Consider the following 22,696-nt stretch of genomic DNA (forward strand, 5'->3'; position numbering starts at 1 on the left):
ACAGTGGAAACAAGAACACAGTGCTATGATGAAGTGATAATCTTACCACACACAGTGGAAACAAGAACACAGTGCTATGATGAAGTGATAGTCTTACCACATACAGTGGAAACAAGAACACAGTGCTATGATGAAGTGATAGTCTTACCACACACAGTGGAAACAAGAACACAGTGCTATGATGAAGTGATAGTCTTACCACACACAGTGGAAACAAGAACACAGTGCTATAATGAAGTGATAGTCTTACCACACACAGAGGACTAATATATGTTTAAGACAAGTAGTCAAGATAGATGATATTAAAAGAAATTATTGTAATGTACCTGAATGAAGATGTATTGTAAGCTAAGTGTATAAAGGTGAAATTAACAGTTATTTAACTTACAACATGAGCAGGAAAATCATCTTACATGAAAACTGCTTTGTTTGGTGATCTTGTCACTGGTGTTGACAGGCAGAAGGCCATACTCAAGAACTGTAACCATTGTAAACAGACAGAAGATCTGTGATGTACTGAAGAGCAGTAACCTTCTCTTTGTATACCAAGAGTCATTATTGTTCAACTGTCCACTATCAGAAATATCAATGTATTTTATCATGGCTTGCAGACAGTTCAACAGAGGTTCCCAAGGATATTCCCATAACTTAGGTACATCCACGATCTAAAAGGCCCACTACTGGTGCCCATTACTGCTATTGTATAATATTGTTTGGAATGAGGAGCGACTTCTGTCGAGGTACTCTGTCACTATGGTGTATGTTCAGAAAATAATTTCTGACATTGTTGTGACAAAGTTGTCTTGTAACTATTTGATGTCCAGGTGTTTATTATGTTGGTTTTCAGTGTCCAAGCCATGCAGAAACTGTTGCTTACTGAATGTAATGGAATTGAAATGCCACTGCTTCACTGAGGTAGTGTACTTCTTGATGGTTTCAATCACTCTTTCATTACTTAACTATGCAAAGTTGTAAAATATAGTTAACTCTTTGTATGTGGCAAGGCTGCTTGTGTTCTGTGTTCTTTACAAAACTTGTTTGCCAAGTTTTTGCATGTGATGTCAAGAAGATGGTAAGTTGTGTTCTGGGTGAGAGGGGGTTCTATTTACTTATTGATAAGTTGCTGTGTATAAAAAACAAAACTTGCTGTTTTCATTCATTATGAACTGGAGATTGCTATTTTATCTTACAAATACAAAGTTTCAAAAGTCTATGAATATTCCAGTTTCTACAATTTCATGACAAGTTCACACAACATCAAATTGAGTTGACTGACAAGTAGGATTACTTAGGAAGTGTTTTCAGGAAAATGTTCACCTCAAAGTTTAACCTGAGAACCTGAAAAGAAAAGATTACAAAGTACTTTCTGTGTCAGAAGTATCAATGATTATCAGTAGTTGAAATTAACTGTTAGTATGTTAGAATCTCATCTGACAACCTAGTGTCCTAGCTCTGTTATCCAATAACCATTGCAAGGTATGATTTGAAGAAAGGTTGTAAAAATTTTAGATGAATTGAGTAAGTATCAAAAGCCACAAACCAAACTCTTGCTACCAAATATAACTCAGTAAATCACAAAGTAAAGGTTTGAACATATTTCGGTCATTCATCTGTCCTTTCTGACACTGAGTGGTCGTATCACTTTGTACTTGTGAACCCATCATTCAGTAGCAAGGAATGCTACTTGCTTTCGAGCATTGATGTTTCTCATGGGGCATGACATGCCTTGGTGCCTAAACAGTCCTTGCATTTTACGAAGTCTAGAGTATTTCGTACCAAAGCTGTGGGACCCCTTCATATGATATGGGTCAAGACCACATCTTCGTGTTATCAACAATCATATATCACACCATTTTGATTCGTAACTTATTGTTCAACAGAAAGATGTTAGATGAATTTAACAATATATTGTTCAATTTGTGACAGTCATGGTTCGTCTTGCCAAGGTGTGTATATGGTCATTTTTTACCAGAATATCTGATTGGTTATTTGTGATGTCTGTCCACAACCACACTTTTTTACCTATTTTGAAATTTATCTTACAAACTTATCTGCAAGCATGATGAGCATACCTCTGAGTCCATACCTCTTTTTAAATGCACTTCTTTGTTACATACAAGAATTAAGAACTTTTGGTAGTCTTACAACTTCATTTTTCAAGCAACATTGATTTAAGAAACAAGTGGCTACAACTACTGATTTGTTAATAGTTGTATTGAATTAAAATATGGCTTTGCAGCAACAATTTAATTTTTTCCTATAGTAGCTAAAATAAAGCATTGTCATGCATTTTCTTACCTGAATTTGTAGCCCCCAGTTTCATCTTTTTTTAATAGCCATCAATATACCTTGGTCAGTGCACAGCAGATTGTTATATATTCAAAATACAAAAAAAAACATCACTGAAGAATTAGTAGCCATAAATAGTTATAACGTAATTTTATGTCATGTACACAAACAAATTTTATAAAAGTTCAAAATAATTAATGTGTTAAATTGTCGTATTTCAAAAACTTCTGGTGTGAGGTACAAATAATTAAACCTCTACCTTAATAATCTACTAAACACGAGTTATTCTGTCAGCTGCAGGTTGTTCCTGAATGGTTTTTCTTTACATAGAGATATTGTGCAGGCAGTAGCATATGCTCTTTGTATCAGTTAGATATACTTTTCTTGGTGGGTGGGGTCTTAACCTTGGAAATTCCTGGCCACAAAGTTTCTCCAACTGCTCTCTGTAGAATAAGAATTCTGTTATAAGAAATTCTTTACTGAATTCTATCACAAAAAATCACATCTTTATAGAAATAAAATAATTATATGGATAACCCTGAGATAAGATTCAAGAAATACACTTTTATTACACCATGTGTATCACAAAGGCACATAACAAAAGTTTATTAGTATAATGTAATGAGATGACTTTCATTCAAGATCTGATGTTACCAACAAGCATAACCAATAATACATTTTGTGCACAGAGAGCCCTTGTGTAACTTTGTTAGATATTCAAAACAAATTTAGAAAGTATCACTTTTTTACACTATTTGTTTAGTTTGTAATTTGTATTTGATTTTAATATTGACTGTTTTGTGTTTATGTTGTACATTCATGTATTGAAAAATGTGAACTTATTAAGTATTCTAGTCTTCAGAACATGCTTTTATAACACAAACTATGTACATACTTAATACAAAGAGCCCTCATTTTTGATGCTATGGTATCTCGTGTGTGTGTAGAGCTCTTCTGTGGATAAAACTTTGTGTACTTGTTGTTCCCAGAAGGAAATACTTGTCGAAATCCACCTAAGTTTTCAAGCTCGTGTTGGTCCTGACATTTCTTTGTATGGACAACAGGTTCTCTTCAAACTTTCTAAAAGAAAAGTTAAAGGTGGTATCAAAGGAGTAAATCATATATGGAAATAACAGATGATAATTTATGTGGTAATTATCATGTTTTGCACAATTTGAGCTTTTCTAGTAAACTAGTTCACATAGTTTTCAGAGCAACTAGAAAATCAAAACATAATATATACTAGATGTACTTGTGGAAGGCTCCAAAAGATTTTTTAAAAATAAAAAAACAATGTTAAAAATAACATTTTCATTTGTTGATTTTGAAGTTCAGTGCTGTATTGTAATCTACAGAGTGCATAATTCTTAGCATTCATGGCATGAGCATGTTTTAATGACGTAACGACAGTACAAAGTGCAATGTTGGCATCCATTATTTGGTGTCGTATTAGTATATAAAGACGCACCACACACTACTGTATAATAGTTCAAGTGGTTAAAGTTGACGGTAATTTACTTTGGTGATTATGATAGGACACACTTCAAGATAATATTTTCCACTAAATTTCAATTACATATTTTAAATCTTTGATTATGCTACTCTTATATTTTGCTGGTCTTGTAGTTATAATGTACACAGTTTTCATCATAAATATGAATGTTTGAGAAGTAGATAATTTGATTACACTTACAGTTTTGTCATTTTATCCTCAGTTTAAATGTATTGTACTTGTGTCACTATGCTGTTGATTAATTAACAGAATGTGAAAGCAGTAACATAATTTTAATTCATTCAACTACAAGTTACTGTTTACATGTTGTTAGAACAAAGCTACCTCACCTTTGATCAAACGGTAAAATACCACAGGGTGTTTTTTTCAGCATACTTGTTTGGGTTTCTTTACAAGCATGACATGTGATCGTTAAAAGCTTTAAACTGTCTCGTAGTAAAGATTCTTTAACTTCTTTATCAACAGAACTATCAGTGTTGTAACTCGGAGAATGATTTACCTACATAAGTTAAAAACACAGGAGAATAATAGTTGTCAATAAGAAATATTGAAACGTTGAGACTTTAGTTAATTACCACTTAGTAGATGGACTAGTGAAAATTGTACAACGCTCTACTTTAGCCTAGAACAATAAATAGATATACAAAGTTGTAGGTTCCAAATACGTGTGTTGTGTTTTAAACCATTAAGTTGTAAAGTGTCATTGTATCAATAACTTACACTTTATTCAAAATACCTCTAAGATGTATGGTTTTAATTTGTAGTTTAAAAGAACATCAAATCCAAGTATCTCGAAACAAGGACTGGTAAGTAATTCATGAGAAGGAAAGTAGGCCTTGTAATTGTATTGTAGAACCGGGAGGGCAGACAGAAGCGTTTTGATCACAGCGTCATCAATATTGGTCCACACAGTTGACACGTCGTATCCGTTACTCTGTAAATATCTCATGACCGTGGAAATCTTCCTGAAATCGGAGGATAAAACTGTTTTATTATTTTCCTGGAATTTCTACAAAATAGATTAGACAACTAAGTGTTTCATACGACATGAAACATCGCAGGGATAGTAAATGATTGTTGACAAAGATTTGCTGATTTTTAAAAAGTCACATTCAGTAGTTTTATTTACCTTTTGTTTCCATGTTCAGCGTCCTGTTTGAAGTTTTCACTAGTTTTGTTTATGGAGTAGTTTGTAAGATGCATACGGAGTTTTTTCTACAATAATAAAACTTAAAATTAATTTTTAAACAACTTTCTTTTGGTTACAAAACTTAGCATATTCTTTAGAAACCTACTGTTAGCAAGCTTTGCTATATTATAATGGACTATTGTTTCTGCGTTAATATTGTATCTATTATACTTATCCAGTGGTTATACAGACTAGAACAAAATCCAAGACTTAACCATATTCACTCTCGAATCATTCTGTAGAGGTATTACTCACCTCATATATTCCCAGGCCCAGCATGGCCAGGTGGTTAAGACACTAGACTCGTAATCTCAGGGTCGCGAGTTCGAATCCCTGTCACACCAACCATGTTCGCCCCATTTAAGCCGTTGGGGCGTTATAATGTTACGATCAATCCCACTTTTTATTAGTAAAAGAGTAGCACAAGAGTTGGCAGTGATTGGTGATGATTAGCTGCCTTCTCTCTAATCTTACACTGCTAAATTAGGGACGGCTAGCGCAGATAGCCCTCGAGTAGCTATGTACAAAATTCAAAACAAACCATATATTGCATGCTCCTCAGCGGTTAGTGTGACGACTTACAACGCTCAAAACCGGGGTTCAATACTTGTGGTTGGCATAGCAAAGCTTATGCTATGTTTTTTTTTTTTTAATAAGAGCAAAGTATCTTCGCTGGAATAATTTGTTTGTTTGTTGTGAATTAAACACAAACTTGCACAAAAAAGCTACCCATCACAGGTATCGAGACCCAGTTTATAACGTCCGCAGACATACCGCTGAGCCACTGGGAAGGAGGAGCTAATATAAAGATGCTACTTTTTTCTTTTATCTTGTTACCTATTATGATTTATCCCGGACGAACCTCCAGTTTATTATATTACCAATTACAATATGAAATAGTTTGGAACTGAGGTAGATTGTAATTTGGACTTAGACGTTACTTAGATGTCGATATTTATGATGTTTGTTCACAAGATTGATACAGTTTTAACACGTATATTTTAATGTACAAATAATACAATCTGTTGAGTTTAATGGTGACTCGTTGCTAGCTGCACTTGATGAAAATTGTGTTGTAACAGTTGAAGAACTAGCACAGAAGATTAATTCAACCCATTCAACAGTTCACAGTTATCTGCAACAACTTGGAAAGGTGTCAACACTTGGAAAATGGGTCTCCCTCATTTGAGAGAAGCCAACCTTAGAGCAAGAGCGGACATTTACACTTCTCTGCACTCTCGTGAACGTAACTCACCTTTTTTTGGACATTTTACTGACTGGATATAAACATGTTAAGCGCCGCAGAGAACAGCTCAGTACAGGTAAACTGGCTAAAGCACAGCCCAAAATGGACCTCATTCTAGGAAAGTCTTGTTAAGCGTTTGGTGGGATATTGTTGGTGTGATCCACTTTTGAGTTGCTGCCACTCAATGTAACGACTACATTAGACTTCTATTGGTAACACTTTGAGCGTTTGAATGTTGCACTGAAAGAAAAAACGCATGCTTTGATCAGTCGTAAAGATGTGTTACACCAGGATAATGCTCGGCTCCATACAGCAAGGATTACATCTGTAAAGATAGAAGAGCTAGACTGGGAAAACTTCCACATCCTCCTTATCCTCCAGACCTTGTCCCATCTGATTATCATCTATTGTGAAGTTTGCAGAACTATCTTGATGGAAAAGAACTTGGAACACATGAAGATGTCAAAACTACCCTCTAAACATTCTTTTCCTCCAAACCCCAAGAATTTTATAGAAGTGGCATTCAGAAGCTTGTGAATCATTGGCAGGAAGTAATTAATAATAATAATGGAACATACATTATTGATCAAATTACATTAAAAGAGTTTGAAATCCTTTTTTTTTTTCTGAACCTAAAATCGGACATTACTTAAGGGATGACCTGATAGTATACCTATTGTAGCAAAGCAATAATATAAACTGTCTTGAGAGGAAAGTTTCTAGAAATTTCAACTTGGGCAGTAATATTGGTATTTACATACATATGTACATTTCTCTTTCTTACACTCGAGAATGTTCTACAAATTTAGTGAATAGGCGGGAATTTCACAATGTCAGTTTAGCTGTGGAAGTTATATGTATTTCTAAACGTATATTTAACTGAAACAAATATCGATATTAAAATAAATATACAACAGTAAATCCATTACAGTCTATATTTTATATTGCAATAAATTAATTTGTGAGTAACAACTATTATTGAATAATTTGTTATTTAATAGAATGTAAAGTTTTATTTTACTGAATTCTGGGTAAAGAGCGGCAGAACAAATGATCTTACTTAGTAATTTTTCTTCTTTTCTTTGCGTTACACAAGAAGTCTGTTTATATATACGTAAAGGCTCTCCTTGACCATGTGGTCAAGGCACTCGACTCATAATCCGAGGGACGCGGGTTCAAATCCCCGTCGCACCAAACATGCTCGCCCTTTCAGCCGTTGGGGTGTTATAATGTAACGGTCAATTCTACTATTCGTTGGTAAAAGAGTTGGCGGTGATGACTAGCTGCCTTCCCTCTAGTCTTACACTGCTAAATTAGGGACGGCTAGCGCAGAAAGCCCTCGTGTAGCTTTGCGCGAAAGCCAAAAACCAAACCTGTATTCGTAATATTAATTTAACTAAAAGATGGAAAACGCTGAAATATAAATAAAATTAAAGAATTATTTTAGTGAGGCGCTTCCACCGAGTTATGTAATCAGTTCACCGCTGTTACAGTGGTATGTCTACGGATTTACAACGCTAAAATCAGAGGTTCGATTCCTCTCGGTGGACTCAGCAGATAGCCTAATGTGGCTTTATTATAAGAAAAAAAATGGACGTACACTTTATGTAATCAGATAGAAAAAAAAAGAGAAGTCGATAGAATCTATACAGATGTTTTAGTCTTCCGCAGAGTCATCGACAAATTTAGACTGAAAGTTCGAACCGGTGCACAGAGCGCAGATAACCTAGCGTTCGACTTCACGCTAAAACAAACAACAGTAAGTATTATATAACATAAGATCTACACAGTTACTAATTAATTTATTAGAAACACATTACGTAGTGAGATTCTTTACCTACCAAGTTATTGTTAGCTGGTTTTACATATTTTACTGTGGCAAACCTTGCCAGCCCTTCTCTATATACGTATATTTTCAAGGGGTCGCATGATGTCACGAGCACGTAAATTCTTAAATCAAATTTATATCCATTTATCAACAATGGCTGGAAATGAATAAAAAAAATAATTACAGAAAATACATGCAAAAATTAATTATATTTACCAAATGAAAGCGGGATTCTATTTACAAAAGTTAGAGACAAATATAATTCATTTTACAGAGGACTAAGAAAAGAAAAACATTCTGAACATTAATACAATCTGCATTATATTTACTTATAGCAGCGAAAAGAAACAATATAGATAATTTCACATTAAATACAAATATTGGTCTCAAACGTTATTTTGTAACAGCGAAAATTCCTGATCAAAATGAGTGATCTTCACAAATGATATTCGGTTTGTTGTCCTTCACTGAAACATTATTCAAGCGTTCGGATCCCCATGATATACAGTTTGTTGTCCTTCACTGATACATTATTCAATCGTTCGGATCCCCATGATAGACGGTTTGTTGTCCTTCACTGATACATTGTTCAAGCGTTCGGATCCCCATGACATCCGGTTTGTTGTCCTTCACTGATACCATTATTCAATCGTTCGGATCCCCATGATATCCGGTTTGTTGTCCTTCACTGAAACATTATTCAAGCGTTCGGATCCTCATGATATCCGGTTTGTTGTCCTTCACTGATACATTATTCAATCGTTCGGATCCCCATGATATTCGGTTTGTTGTCCTTCACTGATACATTATTCAATCGTTCGGATCCCCATGATATACAGTTTGTTGTCCTTCATTGATACATTATTCAATCGTTCAGATCCCCATGATAGACGGTTTGTTGTCCTTCACTGATACATTGTTCAATCGTTCGGATCCCCATGATATCCGGTTTGTTGTCCTTCACTGAAACATTATTCAATCGTTCGGATCCCCATGACATCCGGTTTGTTGTCCTTCACTGATACCATTATTCAATCGTTCGGATCCCCATGATATCCGGTTTGTTGTCCTTCACTGATACATTATTCAAGTGTTCGGATCCCCATGATATCCGGTTTGTTGGCCTTCTCTGATACATTATTCAAGTGTTCGGATCCCCGTCGCACCAAACATGCTCGCCCTTTCAGCCGTGGGGGGCGTTATAATGTGAAGGTTGATCCAACTGTTCTTACACTGCTAAATTAGGGACGGCTTGCGCAGATAGCCCTCGTGTAGCTTTTCGCGAAATTCAAAACAAACCAAAATTATTCAAACTCTGTATGCTGTGATTATGAAGTGTTATGATACTAATGGTCTTTTACTAGTAATGAAATTACTTTTATCTTAGCTCTCATAATATCCGCTTCTAACAGTCTTCTCCACCATAGGAACGAGAGAGGGTCATCTGGGGTAACATAAGATTTGTTACAAATCCAGGGTTCGCAGTTGTGAGTGGGTACAACACAAGTAAACCAACTGGAAGAAAGTTACAGGTTAGGAACAAATGATACTCAGTCCAATTCTACAAAAGTGAATATAGATCTTATTAACATTTATGAATCACTTGAGAGTCCTGTCACTTGTATCTTAAACTTTCTAATAAATTATTGTGCAAGTAAAAAACGTTCATGTCTCGTTTTATTAATTTTATTTAAAATATTCTGCACAAGAACTGACACATTTTAATTGAGGCAAGTCTCCATTTATTTACACATCCGGTCACAGCATTCTCTCGAAACTATCAGTAATGAGTTAACCCTAAAATTATATATATATATATATATATAACAAACTATTTTCACAGATATGACAAAAATAAAAATAAAAAGACACAAAACTCATATTTTTTTTTTGTCATCGCCGCCGAGTTTTTTGCAACTCTAATGACCACTTCCAACTGAAAAGGTCCTGGCATGGCTACGTGGTTAAGACACTCGACTCGTTATCTGAGGGTCGTGGGTTCGAATCCCCGTCGCACCAAACATGATCGCCCTTTCAGCTGTGGAGGCGTTATAATGTGACAGTAAATTATACTATTCGTTGGTAAAAGAGTAACCCAAGAGTTGGCGGTGGGTGGTGATGACTAGCTGCCTTCCCTCTAATCTTACATTGTTAAATTAGGGACAGGTAGCGTAGATAGCTCTCATGTAGCATTGAGCGGAATTAAAAAACAAATAAGAAAGAAACCAACTGAAAAGTGTCACACCTTTAAAACAGAAATGATATTTACTACGAGCAACCTACACTTTGTTGAATTACCTTCTTGATATATTGCTGGCAAATACCACGGGACTGAACACCAAGTTCACTGACGTCTTTCACTAGATATATCCCTCGTCCTTGGCAATTATTTTCGGGTTTTATGATAAAGATAGAGTTTCTGTGAGTGTTCAAATAGACGTACAGCTGCAATAACCTAACACAGAAAAAAAATGAATATACCGTTTGTTTTATTGGTAATAAACACAAAACCTACACAATGAGCTATCTGTGCTGTATCCAACAAGGGTGTTGTCAAAACACAGTTTAAACGTTATAAGTCATTAGATCTACCATTGAGTCACTTGGATCTTATTGTAATGTTGCTTGCAATGTATACGTCCAAAACTCGGCTCGCACCGATCATCATCATCAATCATAACTGTGAAATATTTTTTATAACTAGCCAAAATATTTATAGATAAGCAATAAATAAAACAATTGAAATTTCCACAAAAATGATATGTTTCAGATTTAACCAATAAAGGTTACAAAAAAGTTCAAATATACGACAATGAAAAACAAACTTTAAAAATATTTGTTTTTTATTTAGTGAAAATCTCACGATTATTGCAACAGAAAAACAGGAACTTTCATTGATACAACTAAATATTTCAATACATTTTCTCTGTGATGATAGCTTATTTATAAACTCAAATTTCAATACAATCCTTTTATCATGGATGGTGAACATTACTGAACGTGAACTACATTGTCGTAGAACTGTCACACAACTTCGATAACTAGCCCTAAAACTTACACTTATGATGAAACACGGGGTCAGGTATATCATTTATGACCATGGTATCTTCAAGACCATTTTATCATTACAAATACAAGTAGAAATGTTTGGTCTGGACGTGGTAGAAGTTTACTTTAAGTTTTCCCAGATTACGTTACTGTGCATCGAACTTTGGTTTTAGAAGTGGCCTGCAGTTCATCACACAACATCATGTGATAACTACAGAAACCAAGGTGGGTCATCTCTGAAGCCAGTAATAGATAAACTTAGAAACCTTATAAGAGACAATGTTCATAAAACCAAAGAAATTAATTACTCTTAATATATACAGATATAATAGTTCTATCTGTTGTCCGTTCATATAACTTATTCACACCACAACAATCTATATAAATATTATAATACAGTCTGTTGTAGATCCATATAACTACTTCACATATATATATAAATATAATAGTACTGTCTCTTGTATATCCATACAACTGCTTCAGATATATATAAATATAATAGTACTTTCAGTTGACGGTTCATATAACTTCTTCACATCTATATAAATATAACAGTACTCTCTCTTGTCTGTTCATGTAACTACTTCATACTGTAACAATCTATATAAATATAACAGTACTCTCTCTTGTCTGTTCATGTAACTACTTCATACTGTAACAATCTATATAAATATAATAGTACTGTCTATTGACTGTTCATGTAACTACTTCATACCATAACAATCTATATAAATATAATAGTACTGTCTATTGACTGTTCATGTAACTACTTCATACCATAACAATCTATATAAATATAATAGTACTGTCTATTGACTGTTCATGTAACTACTTCACACCATAACAATCTATATAAATATAATAGTACTGTCTATTGACTGTTCATGTAACTACGTCACACCATAACAATCTATATAAATATAATAGTACTGTTTATTGACTGTTCATATAACTACTTCACACCATAACAATCTATATAAATATAATAGTACTGTCTGTTGACTGTTCATGTAACTACTTCACACCATAACAATCTATATAAATATAACAGTACTGCCTATTGACTGTTCATGTAACTACGTCACACCATAACAATCTATATAAATATAATAGTACTGTCTATTGACTGTTCATGTAACTACTTCATACCATAACAATCTATATAAATATAATAGTACTGTCTATTGACTGTTCATGTAACTACTTCATACCATAACAATCTATATAAATATAATAGTACTGTCTATTGATTGTTCATGTAACTACTTCATACCATAACAATCTATATAAATATAATTGTACTGATATAGATGGATCTTCACCAAAATTAATAAGTAGATTTATTATGTCCGTGCATGGTTACATTAATGTTTTATGTTTTACGGTTTGTTATGCATGTTTCTGCGTGTGTGTTTTTAACCACTACATTGTGCCCCTGTAGATGGATATTTACCAAATTTAGTTTAGAGGTTCATTGGGTCCATAGGGAGATACATAAAAATTAGCGGTTTCACGCTTTGTGTTTTGTAGTTTTTATGGGCGTTTTTTTCTTAATTACGAATAAGGGAAGTAACTTTTCTTGTCCTAAGATAAGCTGTCATTATTCATGAATGTTCACGACTTCCGTCCAGAGGACGTGCACTCCAGCTAGTTATGACTATGTTTGTTTCGAGAAGCTACGATAACAAGTTTATTCACCATCATATAGATTTTTAAAACTTTCAATCAAACAAGTGTCGTGTTTCCTTTCAGCAGTCTTATTTGTAATTTCAAAATGTTCTTCACGTACCCTCGGGTTGGTCGTTGCAACATAATAGCAACCTAATATTTAACGTACGCAACCTAATGTGAGAGTTTCGGTTCGTGGCCCGTTGCCAAAAAATCTGCTCCACATTTCTGGGCCGTAGGTTCATATACGAGTGACGCTCACACCCCAGACGAGTAGCCTTAATGTTGTCGGCGAGTGCTGTTAATTAGCCGTCTTTCCTCTGGTCTGTCAGCTCAAAATTAGGCATGACTATAGGTAGCTAGCCCTTTGTGTAGTTTCGCGTAAACATTTTGAAACAAACAATAATATACCCTGATTATGTCATAATTATACTACGAAACAAATATCACGTTTATAAATGACGAACAAACGTTGCCATACGTATACGTACTCTGAAGGTAATAACCAGGTTCTGGAAAAGAACTTGTAATCTTTTGGAAACTGTTTACACATTCGGTTGAGATTTCTCGCGAGGAAGTCTTTTCTGCAGATCTCAGTCATTCCGGGAAAATGGTTAATTTTCTGATGGTAAATAAATAACGTCTGATATTTTACAATTTTAACATTATAATACACTTTAATTAAAAGTTTACTATATATATATACGTATTACTTGATAGTTTAAACCATATAAGGTGAGTACTGAACTAGACAAAAAGTCAGTCCTTCATTTAGTGTAAACTAAAGGTATTTTGAAAGTTGATGATGAGAAATAAGTTCACACCTGAAATATTTTCATTTTCACCACACGGTCAAGAGAAAGAGGCAAGTCTGTCCAGAAGATGTGCCACTGTTCTTGCTCAGTTACTTGTTCAAAGCCGACTTCCTGCATCACACGACGAACTGACGAGGCATAAGAAATAAAAAATAACCCAATCTCGTTGAATTCAATTTATTACATTTTTCAAATTATTTTCAAACTGTGTTTCCTAACATACCAGAGTTCCGCAGAGTATTTCAAACTGTGTTTCCTAACATACCAGAGTTCCGCAGAGGATTTCTGTCGAACTAACAGGTTTTGTTTGGTTGGTTGTTTTTTTCAATTATTGAGTGTTAATTTATCAGGGAAGAAATATGTTTTTTTAAAGAATCATGACTCAGTTCATATTCACCATAATATTATTCTATATTTATTTATAGCTATATTTTAACAATAGCGTTACGAACTCTGTCACTTTCATCTAGTGTAGTAAAAGTTTTAAGGGTTGGGGCTCCGTGACGGTATGAATGAAATAAGAGACTTCCATGGATTTGGAAAGTGTGAAAACTACCAGTACACTTTATTATTATACACATTAATGGGTTTGGTCGGAACACATTATATTCTGAATACACTTTATTATTATACACATTAATGGGTTTGGTCGGAACACATTATATTCTGAATACACTTTATTATTATACACATTAATGGGTTTGGTCGGAACACATTATATTCTGAATACACTTTATTATTATACACATTAACGGGTTTGGTCGGAACACATTATATCCTGAATACACTTTATTATTATACACATTAATGGGTTTGGTCGGAACACATTATATCCTGAATACACTTTATTATTATACACATTAATGGGTTTGGTCGGAACACATTATATTCTGAATACACTTTATTATTATACACATTAATGGGTTTGGTCGGAACACATTATATCCTGAATACACTTTATTATTATACACATTAATGGGTTTGGTCGGAACACATTATATTCTGAATACACTTTATTATTATACACATTAATGGGTTTGGTCGGAACACATTATATTCTGAATACACTTTATTATTATACACATTAATGGGTTTGGTCGGAACACATTATATTCTGAATACACTTTATTATTATACACATTAACGGGTTTGGTCGGAACACATTATATCCTGAATACACTTTATTATTATACACATTAATGGGTTTGGTCGGAACACATTATATTCTGAATACACTTTATTATTATACACATTAACGGGTTTGGTTGGAACATATTATATTCTGAATACACTTTATTATTATACACATTAATGGGTTTGGTCGGAACATATTATATCCTGAATACACTTTATTATTATACACATTAATGGGTTTGGTCGGAACACATTATATTCTGAATACACTTTATTATTATACACATTAACGGGTTTGGTTGGAACACATTATATTCTGAATTTTTTGTTTGCTATTTTATTTCTCCTTACCCCACCCACCCCAGAAAAGAAAAAGAAAGATTCGATTTTGCTCAGTATACAAATATGTGATTTGAATTGGACAAGGTATGGAAAATTTATGGTACATATATTAATTACTTTAGATTAAATAATATGGGTTTGTCTCATCTTTCAGGTTCGATAATTTTTACCAATTGATTAATTTAAAAGTAGCAAATAAACAATAATACATTTATCACACAGATCAATCATCCTTATTAGATTATTTAATCATTTAGTTTTAATAGTGTAAATTAAATCAATCTGTTCAGTTAAGGGCTACGTTGTCTGATCGTCTGGTTGTTAATTTGTGAATCTGACGCTCTATAGATTATATTATTGAGAGTGTTCTGCACTGTCAGCCATGGGCGCGTTATAAAAGTGATAGACAGTCCCACTTCTTGGTACAAAGAGCCAATCAAAGCTCTTTGACGGTAGGTGTTGCTGGCTGGCTGCCTTCTCTGTGGTGATTAGTTCAAAAGTTAGGGAAAACTACACCAGAAACCTAGGGGTCACTGACTTGACCATTTAGTCTGAGTACACATAAAGGTTCAGGTGGCAAATTGCAACTCATGTTCAAAGTTTGTGACTTCACGAAGACATGACACATAAATTCACTAACAACAATTATAAGAACGGTTTAAAGAGGAAAGAAGTCGTTGAATAAATTTACAGATGAAAAAATAAAGTGATCATAGTATGTGAAAAATAACACGAAAACCAAGACACCATCAGTTTTCTCTGTATAAAAAATAACGGTAATTTGTTTTGACACTTACAACTAAACATGGTTAAAATGTTTACCTGATTCGTATTTGCATTCAATCAAGCAGACTTTGATGTGTCTAAAAAAGTAAAGAACAACAATCACTTGGTGAAGCATTGTATTCTTCAGTTCTCAACCACAATCTGCATGTTAACAGTAATATCTAGGTAGGCTTAACGATACTCAGGAAATAATCCTGTACTAGATCTCTATTGTACATTGTAAAATACAGATAATCTTTGTTGTTTAATTCACATTTAAATGTTGCAGTTAAATAGTTTAGTGTTTTTACCTCTAGAACACAGTCTAAAACAGAAAAACTATGGCATTATACCTCTAGAACACAGTCTAAAACAGAAAAACTATGGCATTATACCTCTAGAACACAGTCTAAAACAGAAAAACTATAACATTATACCTCTAGAACACAGTCTAAAACAGAAAAACTATAACATTATACCTCTAGAACACAGTCTGATATAGATAAAGTATAACATTATACCTCTAGAACACAGTCTGATATAGATAAAGTATAACATTATACCTCTAGAACAAATAAAAGTTGGCAGTATTTGTTTTAGTTTCTCAGTTTAACACGGTTACTTCTCCATAAGGAACCGATTTTTAACATAGCAAAAATATTTCACAGAAACATATTTTTTGTGTAATACAGAAATATTTAAGAGATAAATTCAAAGAAAACCTTCTTTCAACCATATGTTCATGATGCGCATATTATAGGATTATAAAAGTAATCGAGTTTATAATTTCTTCCATGACATAAAAATTAATTTGATTTTTAAAGTACACTCGTTATAGTACAAGTCTTTAGGTGGGTAAGCAGCAAACTTAACAGACGTATATTTCAAAAATCCAGGGCTAGATTCCCCTTGACGGACAATGTACAAATAGCTTACTGTGTAGCCTTGCCGTAGGAAATCAATAACAGCATTTTATTTAAAAAAAAAGTCAAAGTCAGGTTTAACTTATTTCCACATTCCTCGAGCCATGTATTTTGTTGTTAGAAATAAGTTTGTAATAACAGTTAAGCAACCTTTTCTCTCAATAACTATCAAAGAGGCCTAGAAAACGTCACTTGAATGGGTTATATGTTAACAACGAATAAGTGTTAAAAGTTTGTTTGTTTGTTTTGGAATTTCGCACAAAGCTACTCGAGGGCTATCTGTACTAGCCGTCCCTAATTTAGCAGTGTAAGACTAGAGGGAAGACAGCTAGTCATCACCACCCACCGCCACCTCTTGGGCTACTCTTTTACCAACGAATAGTGGGATTGATCGTCACATTATAACGCCCCCACGGCTGGGAGGAAGAGCATGTTTTGTGCGACCGGGAATCGAACCCACGACCCTCAGATTACGAGTCGAGTGTCTTAACCACGTAGCCATGCCAGGACCTTTTCAGTTGGAAGTGGTCATTAGAGTTGCAAAAAATCTCGGCGGCGATGACAAAAAAAAATATGGGTTTTGTGTCTTTTTATTTTTATTTTTTCCATATCTGATTACGAGTCGCACGCCTTAACGCGCTTGGCCATGCCAAGTGTTAAAAGAAATAACGTTTAGCGCGTGTTGAAATTATACGAGTATATACAAAGAAGTTGTAATACAAACAGAGATTGGTGATGCTTTAAACATAGACAAAACATCGTTGGTTTAAACTTTAATACGTCACATAAAATTTGTTGTCTACGAATTTAGCTTTCTCGAACCAGTTTGGCAAGCTTGCCAGGACATCAAGGGGTTACAGTAAAAGAAACAAGAAAAACAGTACATGTTGTCGATGGCATACGAGCTGTTTTTTACCAGGAATGGGCAAATTTCGCTTAAGATTATCAGACATCACTTGGCCTGGCATGGGTAGGTGGTTAAGGCACTCGACTCGTTATCTGAAAGTTGTGGGTTCGAATCCACGTCACACCAATCATGCTCGCCCTTTCAGCTGTGAAGGTGTTATAATGTGACAATCAGCCCCACTGTTCGTTGGCAAAAAAAGTAGCCCAAGAATTGGTGGTAAGTGGTGATGACTAGCTGCCTTCCCTCTAGTCTCACACTGCTAAATTAGGGACGGCTACCGCAGATTGCCTTCGTGTAGCTTTGGGAGAAATTCAAAAGAAACAAACAAACAGACATCACTTACCTACGAAGAGTAATCTTACTGAATAACTAGTAAATCTGTATGACATATATATATAATTTTGACGAAGTAAAATTTAGAATCTCTAAATGGAAATTGCTTTGTTACTTTTATTCCATTGGAATTATTTTATATTTGAGGATGACCACTTACTCCCTCCACATAAATCTAGGAAAATCGGTTGCAACGTCTGCGTCACTATTATAAACGCGAGACAAAAATCTATATATATATAATGGCCAAATGTTTGTCTGTCTGTGATGCTCTATACCTCCTAAACGGTTAAACGTAGAAAAGAACATATATATATATATATATATATATCAAGATGCACATTTTAAAAAGAACATTACAGTATTTTTTTGCAATTCCTAGTATTCTTATCAATATCAGTATCATTCCGCCAGTCTTCATATGTGTTGAATGGTTAATATGAGATGAAAAAATAATAAAAAAAAATATTTCTTTTTGCAAAGTAATTTCACGCAGAGATGGGACTTATTGCGTCGATTGATTGAAAGAAATATTTCGAAGATCGGAACATGAACAGAAATAATACATAAACAGAGGTACGAGTTTCAGTACATATTTATTGTTGTTCATTTTATATTGATTTTTTTCATGTTGATGTTACACTTGTGAATGACGTTATTGTACCATATCGAATATATTTACTTGAATTAAATTAAACATCTCCCTTTTGACACTTCTTACAGAAATAACAACTGTAAAAGCATTCACTTCTGCACCGGTCTTTCCTTGCAATCAGTGAATGACAAGGAACGGTGGCATCCAGCAGAAAGAAAAAAATCCGCTGGTACATAGCTATTCTGCGCGCTCTATTCTGCTGTAAGCACCCATTGCATGGAAAACCAAACGTTTTTGCCAATAATTCATTTCAGTCAGTTTCTTTTGCTTAAAAGCAAACGCAATGCAATTTTTTTCTTATTGAAACAACACATAGAATAACAAAAGACAGTTGTAAACGGATCATTGGACAATAATGTTGCATATACGGTCTGATTCTAGGAATTGAGATTCCTACATATTTTTATCTGTTTATCACTACTTTTATTAAAATTACCATTGAATTCTTTCAACGAGCAACACCTAAGAAGAAAACCGTATCACGTGACACTCATGCTAACACCTAACAGTTCACCCCGAAATATGAGATAATCAAGTGCACAGTTGACCAACACACTCGAAAGCACAGGAAACATTAGTGTATTAATATCTTTAGTTATGCACAATGTCTTCAGTGAATATTATAATTTCTTGACACAACTGGACTATCACATCGATCAAAACTGTACTTACCAATTTATATTAACTTAAAAACTTAGTTATTTGTTTGTTTGTAGCTAAACACAAAGCTACACAAGGGGCTATCTTTGCTCTGCCCTCCTTGAGTGGGCTAAAAACCTCACAACACTTTAGTCAATCATATGTAAAACCCTTCTTTCATGTAGGCCGCCATGGCTAGGTGGTTAAGGAACTCGACTCGTAATTTGAGGGTCGCAGCTTCGAATCCCCGCCACAAACATGCTCACCCTTTCAGCTGGATGGGCGTTATAATGTTACGGTCAATCACACTATTAGTTGGTAAAAGAGTAGCCCAAGTACACTATTCCATTAGGGATGGCTAGTGCAGACAGCCCTCCAGTATCTTTAAGCGAAATTCAAAACAAATACAACAAAAATTCCTTTTTGCCAACTGTTTATCTTAACGACGCCTTCAACCACGTGTTAGTATTAAAATAATTGTTGTTTTAAACATTGCATTTAAAACACATTTATCCATATTATTCTTTTTTTACTGTATAAAGAGTTTTTTTCCTACGTAAAAACACCCCAATTTGTAAAGCTAAAGCAATCCATCGAAATTATCAATTATTGTTTCATTTTTATTTACTATTTATATTATTACCTCATGCTTTTACCATGGTAATTGTTATTAAGGTATAGGAATGACAATGTACATAAAAATGAAGTTTTACATAGTCTACAAACTAGATATCATTACTATTTTACACATAACTTGAACTACATTATATGTTACTTCTTACCCTTCGGCCCTCTAGTGGGCCCGGAAGTAATTATGAAGGATCATAACTCTAAAACCACATCTTGATACCAGTTAGGGGTACAGTACAGATAGTCCATTGTATCACTTTGTGCTTTATTACGAACAAACAAATTTACCACCTTTCATTGACAAAACTCGTATAATAATTAAATAAATTTAAATATATTCACCTTTTCTGTTTCTTTTGTATTTGAGACAGATTTCTAGTTGATATAGGGTTCTGTATTCTAATACATCCATCTACATAAAAATTCATTAAGACCATTTAATGCACATTCCAATACATATACTTTACGGAAAGTTAACGAGCAGTTCGATTCTACATAAACTCGTTATGTTAAAAATGCGTAGTATAAAATATGTTTGGACGATTATTTTAAATAATATGATAAAATACTGTTTTCAACAGGTGGAGCTTCTTCAATTCCACGCTTTTACCTCTGAAGAAGACAGCGCCATCTATCGAAAGTAATAGGATTTTACCTTTTTTGAAATGTAATATAAGCTATTTTAAAATGTTATAATTGATTATCTTAATAATGTAGAGTAAATCGTAATTTATAAGAATAATGTTAAGAGTTTCCATAATGCCTTTGAAACTAATTCCTTCTTTACTGTAATAATGAAATGGAAAGAAAGGATGGTATTTTCTCAAATATTAAATATACATGTCAAAAGATCTGATGTGTATAACTCTTACATGAACACTATAGATTCATTAAAGATACTGTACAGAATGTAATCATTCGCTAACGATTTCATCAAAAGAAGACAATACTTATAAAACTATAATTCTACCTTCTGGGATTAGTCTAACTCCTGAACTTCTGAAACGGTGACGATTCTTGAATTTTTGAGAAGATCGAGATGTCGTCTTTGCTGTCTTAGCGGTAAAAGTGTCACGACTGTGATTCCAGTACTTAGGTTTTTCCATTACTTCATGTCGTCACTTTATAAAATGATTCACATATATATATATATATTGATAGAATGTTTAGAATGTAGTTTAACGAAATTAACAAGATACCATTTTAAAAGAATGTCTTAAAATATCTGATGTCGTGATTTTTTTAAAACGAGGCCCGGCATGGCCAAGCGTGTTAAGGCGTGCGACTCGTAATCTGAGAGTCGTGGGTTCGATTCCCGGTCGCACCAAACATGCTCGCCCTCCCAGCCGTGGGAGCGTTATAATGTGACGGTCAATCCCACTATTCGTTGGTAAAAGAGTAGCCCAAGAGTTGGCTGGCGGTGGGTGGTGATGACTATCTCCCTACCCTCTAGTCGTACACTGCTAAATTAGGGACGGCTAGCACAGATAGCCCTCGAGTAGCTTTGTGCGAAATTCAAAAACAAACAAACAAACAAAACAATTCTAAAACGATATTAGTTTTGTTAAACCACTATAACAGACAAGTTTATAGCTCTTAAGATCCTTTATAATTACGTCCAGTGTAAGATTTGCTTCAGGTATTCACACAATGACTATATGCGTTAGCTGTCCCTCATTTTGAACTGACAAAACAGAGGAAGAGAAAGAAGCCAGTCAGCAACACACACTATGTCAGGTCAAAATGTAACGTTGTTGTTCGTTGAAAAGAGTAGCCCAAGAGTTATGGCATGGGTGGGCTATCTATGCTCTGCTAAATTAGGGACGGCTAGCAACCTCGAGTAGCTTTGTGCGAAATTCCCAAACAAACAAACAAAACAAAGCGTTGTAAATCGGCAGGGATATCATTGTGTCACTGTGATGTTGTTATAATAACCACTGTAGTTTATTAAACTTATATGTTATAGTACTTAGTAAACTACTGCTGTATATTATTGCATTTTTACAATATTCTAAACAATATCTATGGCTTTTTGAATGAATTTATTCTAATGGTTAGCAGAATTTGGAACCGAATGTGTGTTATGATAATTAAATCTTACTGCCGATTAAATTAGTACAACACTTCACAGAGGGTGCTGTTAATCAGCTGTCTTCCCTGAAATTTTATACCACAAAATGAGGGTTAACGAGTACAAACAGTATTTGTATCTGTTAAATATATATAAACTATATAAATTTGAGTTCTAGTTTTATTGTACACGTTGTACTGTCAAAACTAATCAAAATAGATTACATTTTTCTTACAATAATACTTTTATCTAGCTACTGGTTACTTAGTAATTATTCGTTCTAAAACACTATCAACTTAATTTATAAAATTGGCTATCTACTCCATGCTATCCGGTGGAAATCGAACCAGAGATTTTTGCGTTGTAAGTCCATAGACTTACCTCTGTATGTGTGTGAGAATACAGTTTCCAGCACGTACCGTGGAAGATATAAAGTTCCATAAATCTCTATAGCCGTATATTTAATTTGTGTGCAGCTGGGTGAAGCAAGTTAGATATAACAATCATCGACAAGTATTTGACGTCAGCAACTGTACGGCCATGTTGGTGCCATACTCTTCAGTATTGATGCAACAGTCAAACCGAAAAATATGAAAACAGTGAAACAGGAAAAGTCATACTGAATACTTCCTTCTACTGTTTACAAACTGGATATAAAGAAGACAAAGAATTTGGATGCCGTCACTATTAGTGATAAAAAA

General features: G+C 34.2%; 2 protein-coding genes across 2 annotated transcripts in view; one reads left to right on the top strand and one right to left on the bottom strand.

Moving 5' to 3' along the window:
- LOC143236954 (maspardin-like) overlaps positions 1-5,020 on the top strand; it is a 33,212-nt gene extending 28,192 nt beyond the window's left edge. The window contains exon 12 of the transcript XR_013019820.1: positions 4,567-5,020. The gene's annotated coding sequence lies outside the window, so the exon portion shown is untranslated. The remainder of the gene's footprint in view (positions 1-4,566) is intronic.
- On the bottom strand, positions 1,661-21,030 carry LOC143240659 (tubulin polyglutamylase TTLL6-like). The gene is made up of 8 exons (XM_076483453.1): positions 20,895-21,030; positions 13,606-13,724; positions 13,273-13,403; positions 10,364-10,520; positions 4,932-5,017; positions 4,539-4,767; positions 4,132-4,301; positions 1,661-1,820 (listed from the first exon to the last, which is right to left on the bottom strand). Exons 1-8 carry the CDS (start codon positions 21,028-21,030, stop codon positions 1,661-1,663), a joined length of 1,188 nt encoding a protein of 395 aa, XP_076339568.1.
- Between the last annotated feature and the right edge of the window lie 1,666 nt (positions 21,031-22,696).

The sequence above is a fragment of the Tachypleus tridentatus genome, chromosome 13 (genome assembly GCF_004210375.1).
Source record: "Tachypleus tridentatus isolate NWPU-2018 chromosome 13, ASM421037v1, whole genome shotgun sequence".
NCBI lineage: Eukaryota > Metazoa > Arthropoda > Merostomata > Xiphosura > Limulidae > Tachypleus > Tachypleus tridentatus.

What these genes read in the sequence shown, in the direction of transcription:
- LOC143240659 (XM_076483453.1), bottom strand. Translation starts at nt 21,030, where the DNA reads ATGGAAAAACCTAAGTACTGGAATCACAGTCGTGACACTTTTACCGCT. An exon ending in TGAAAATGAAAATATTTCAG is followed by an intron (nt 13,404 to 13,605) that starts GTGTGAACTTAT and finishes ATTTACCATCAG; the next exon opens with AAAATTAACCATTTTCCCGG. An exon ending in GCCAGCAATATATCAAGAAG is followed by an intron (nt 5,018 to 10,363) that starts GTAATTCAACAA and finishes TTATTATTGTAG; the next exon opens with AAAAAACTCCGTATGCATCT.